Source organism: Phytophthora infestans, genomic scaffold (genome assembly GCF_000142945.1).
Source record: "Phytophthora infestans T30-4 supercont1.7 genomic scaffold, whole genome shotgun sequence".
Lineage (NCBI taxonomy): Eukaryota > Oomycota > Peronosporomycetes > Peronosporales > Peronosporaceae > Phytophthora > Phytophthora infestans.
Genome location: NW_003303752.1, coordinates 873,911 through 878,373, shown reverse-complemented (window position 1 = coordinate 878,373; position 4,463 = coordinate 873,911). Strand labels below are relative to the sequence as shown.

The following is a 4,463-nucleotide window of genomic DNA, read 5'->3' as shown; positions in this document are numbered from 1 at the left end:
GGGGCACGCCCATTCGCGTAGCCATACTCTGATTGGTTGCACAATTGTCCCCCACAACATAGCGCACCATCTGCAGGTTCTTCTCGTACACACTCAGTACGGTGGATATATGATCGAGGCGGGCTTCAGCTGTCTGGCCGTCTTCCATTGGCGAAAGCGCAAGAAGGCGCTGGTGGCGCACACCATTGTAGACGTAGATCGCGTAGATACCGAGGAAGTGGAGTGAGTGACTAGTCCGACCGTCGAACATTAAAGCAAAGCTTCCGAGGAAGCCCACAGGATTTACACTCAAAGCGGCCTTCGCCGAGGTCGTTGATGTAGAATGCGCAGAGCTGACGGGAGGCCATCGTGGGTAGCGTGGTGGGTAGCGTGGCTAAGAGCGGTGGCTTGTTCTCAAGAGAGGAAATTGAGAAGTGGGGAGTGTGTGGATCAAAGCTCGCAGCGTGTATTTGCAAGGCAGTAGAGAACTGTTGGCTGTCAGCGCTCCTGGAAATGGCTGGAAGCGTGGAAAATATTGTATTATTGTGTACCGCTTTGTATTATATTTATCTTGGAAAAATCAATAGTAAGTTATTCCGTAAATATAATACCCGTAATATTAATATTATACTATTTTTCCCATGCCCTGCCGGTGGATAGATTATTGCTGAGTGAGATACGATAAGTGGGTAGGAGTATTGAATTGTGTTAATTCCCTGCTCTGAAAGAAAGTGATCCGGAAGATCGCAGGATCTGTGGACTATCTGAATGAAAGTGATCCTGCTTTTTCAGAGAAATGGATTGGTTGACGAGGCTCAGCAAAAGATCAAGTCGAGATAAAGATCAAACAAGGTTGAAAAAAAAAACCTTACCTCATTCTCATTTCTTTATAATCCAAACAAGTATTCTCTATTGCCAACCATGGACACTTCAACAAGTAAGGAGCGCAGTGTGAGCGCTACCGGTTCCATTAAGGGCAGAGCTGGTGATAGCGACAAAGTACTACATGGGCACGGGCAAGCGACGTCAAAATCTGGTGACGCTGCGGGTGCAGATAGCAAAACAAATGGCATTCGGCTCCTAGACGTGGCGTCGCTGTCGAAACGCGGATACGGTAATGAAGACCGAATTGTGGTAGACACCAACCAAAACTTCCACTTGTTTGCAGTCATCGACGGCCACAACGGAGCGGTAGCAGCCGATTATTTAGTCGAGAACCTGTCTAAAACGTTGAGTGATGTGTACGACAACGGCTTTGACCATGCCAAGCTGTGTGAAGCGATGGAGGAGCTGGATCGAATGTTTTGTACATTGGAATGGAAAAGTTGTGGGGCGTGTGTACTGGTCGTCCTCCTTTATGTTGCCCCGAATACCGATACCCCGCAGAAAATAGTGCTTAATATCGGTGATTGTCGTGCTATTATTCGAGAGGCGCCGGAGTCTATTGCTGGGAAGAACGAGGCAGAAGATGAAACTTCTCCAGCTGCTAGCATTGTCGCCCTCTCCGAAGATCACTGCGCATCGAACGAGAAGGAGATGGCGCGAGCTCTTCGCAGTGGGCCCACGATTGAAGATAACCGCATTGCAGGGATCTTGCAGCCCTTCCGGGTCATCGGTGATGCGGATTTAAAGGGCCCCGACAAGAAGGATTGGGTCATCCCTACGCCTGAGATCCATCAAAGCGAGTTACTCGTTGGTCGCAGCATCTTAGTTATCGCCAGCGATGGCGTTTGGACGGTTCTCGACAATGACTGTGATGGAACTGGCATTTAAGGAAATCGGAGCTAACGGATCTGCTAAATCCGCTGCTGAAGCTATCGTCGGTGAGGCAGTCAAAAAGCACAGCAAGGACGACATCTCAGTCATTGTGGTCTCAGTGTAGATTCAGAGACAGCGCCAGTGCCAACAACAAAATGATAATTATGAAGATTTCTATTTTGGATTGTTATCTTTTCTACAGAGGTCTCATAATGTAACGATTCGTTTTATCCGTGACAAATTATAACAAAGTCGTGTTTTGCACGAAGAAGCCGTGATGACACAAACATTTCTCTATGGTACCGGTATGGTATCTAGCGCGGGATAATGATGGCGCGGGGGAGATGCCCTAATGACGATTTGAATCTAAGCTTACGGTTATTACATGTAATAGCTTTGTATTCTATTGAACACTGAATAATAAGTAAAACATAATTTGTAAAATGATTTCATACGTACGTTACGGTAAAGACATTGCTTTAAAATATGACTGCAGGGTGTGATTTTGATACATGTTTGCAGTGATGAATGTCCTCAGCTTGAGGCTCTAGGGGTGCCTGTGTCATAAGTCACCGGTGGTTAGCTATGAAAAAGATGTCTATGACAGTCGAATATTTAATCGGGTTTACTGAACGGCTCCTATCATCTGGTCTGTCTGATAATGCTTCAGATATGGCTCATTTATAATTACACCAAAAATGTTCTTGCAAAGAGTAAGATGGCCTAAAGCGTTTTACATAATTATCAATTAGCGATCAGTGGAGCGTTACTGATCGGACCAGGCCGGGCGGGTTGAAAATAATGCAGCTGGTAGAGAGTTCTTCAAATTAATTTAACGTGTAATAAGTCTGATCTCTTTATCAAATATATAATGGTAAATGGTAAAGCTAATATGCGTGTAAAATAAATGTTTATCACATACACGAGATCAAAGCCTCCCACATGAGCGGGGATTCCTCCCCTTTTCGCCGGCTCGAGGTAATGATGGTAAAGCGCTTCTTTGTGATTCGCACAGAAGAGCACCGTGTGCGATCGTTGGGGTGGCGGGAAGCGCGTTCTCGGTGGAAGTTGACGATGGCAATACGATGTACGACTTGGATTTCATTAAGCACCATTCTTTCGGGGCGTCGCTGATCAGCAAACGTGACAGCAAACTCAATCAATTTGCTGTCGGCCCGGGAATTTATTTGCTGATTTCCTCCGTTGCTGTCAGCGGTGGGGCAAGCTATCCTTAACTTATCTATAAATTATTTTGATTTGCATTCTTATTCGCAATATACGGTTCGCGGTGGAGATGCGGGCACGCTAACTTGTCATCATAGTGGTGTACAGATCGAAGCCCTTTACAATGGGTTTTCAGCTATCCATTTTGTAAAAACTACCGGTCTAATTTTTTAAAATCGGGCATACTGGTACAGGCGCCTGTTTTAATTTGAGATTTGCAAGAAGAACTTTCTTGTAAAGCACCATTTTAAATCGACCTCTTTGTAGTATAACATTGATAATTCGTCACATATAAAACGAATCGTCGTATTATGAGAACACCATGAAGGCAGTAGTCGGCATCACCGCTGTTGTTTCTACCTCTCGGCGATCAAAGTGGTGCTGCAAACTCGGTCGTCGGCCTCACTGCCCCATGATCCTCGCTGGAGCTATCAACAATCTGCTCTGGGTTGTGTACGGCTCCCTTGTGTTCGACCTCCTCTCTGGAAAAAGTAACAAATTAAAATCGAAAGTCATCATTTTGTCGTTGATACTGGTGGTGCCTGTGACCCTACACCGAGACCACAATGACTGAGATGTCATCTTCGCTATCCTTTTTGACTGCCTCACCGACGATAGCTTCAGCAGCGGATTTAGCAGATCCGTTAGCTCCGATTTCCTTAAATGCCAGTTTCATCACACAGTCATTGTCGAGAACCGTCCAAACGCCATCGCTGGCGATAACTAAGATGCTGCGACCAACGAGTAACTCGCTTTGATGGATCTCAGGCGTAGGGATGACCCAATCCTTCTTGTCGGGGCCCTTTAAATCCGCATCACCGATGACCCGGAAGGGCTGCAAGATCCCTGCAATGCGGTTGCCTAGAATGTTGGCCCCACTGCGAAGAGCTCGCGCCATCTCCTTCTCGTTGGATGCGCAGTGATCTTCGGAGAGGGCGACGACGCTAGCAGCTGGAGAAGGCTCATCTTCTGCCTCGTTCTTCCCAGCAATAGACTCCGGCGCCTCTCGAATAATAGCACGACAATCACCGATATTAAGCACTACTTTCTGCGGGGCATCGGTATTCGGGTCAACATACATGAGGACGACCAGTACACACGCCCCACCTATATTCCATGGCGGCGTGTCCAATGCACAAAACATCCGATCCAGCTCCTCCATCGCTTGACACAGCTTGGCATGGTCAAAGCCGTTGTCGTAAACTTCAGTCAAAGTTTTAGACAGGTTCTCGACTAAGAAATTGGCCGCTCTTGCGCTGTTGTGGCCGTCAATGACTGCGAACAAGTGGAAGTTCTCGTCGGTGTCCACCACAATTCGGTCTTCATTACCGTATCCGCGTTTCGATAGCGACGCCACATCCAGGAGCCGAATGCCATTTGTTTTGCTATCTGCACCCGCAGCGTCACCAGATTTTGACGTCGCTTGCCCGTGCTCATGTATTACTTTGTCGTTATACACCAGCTCTGTCCTTAGTGGAACCGGTAGCGTTCACACTGCAATG

At 47.0% G+C, this 4,463-nt stretch overlaps 1 protein-coding gene across 1 annotated transcript; it reads right to left on the bottom strand.

Moving 5' to 3' along the window:
- Positions 1–3,511: 3,511 nt before the first annotated feature.
- Positions 3,512–3,859, bottom strand: PITG_05159 (uncharacterized protein; the record flags this gene model as incomplete). Its single annotated transcript, XM_002998805.1, has 1 exon — positions 3,512–3,859. The coding sequence occupies one exon, from the start codon at positions 3,857–3,859 to the stop codon at positions 3,512–3,514; it is 348 nt and encodes a 115-aa protein (XP_002998851.1).
- Positions 3,860–4,463: the final 604 nt, after the last annotated feature.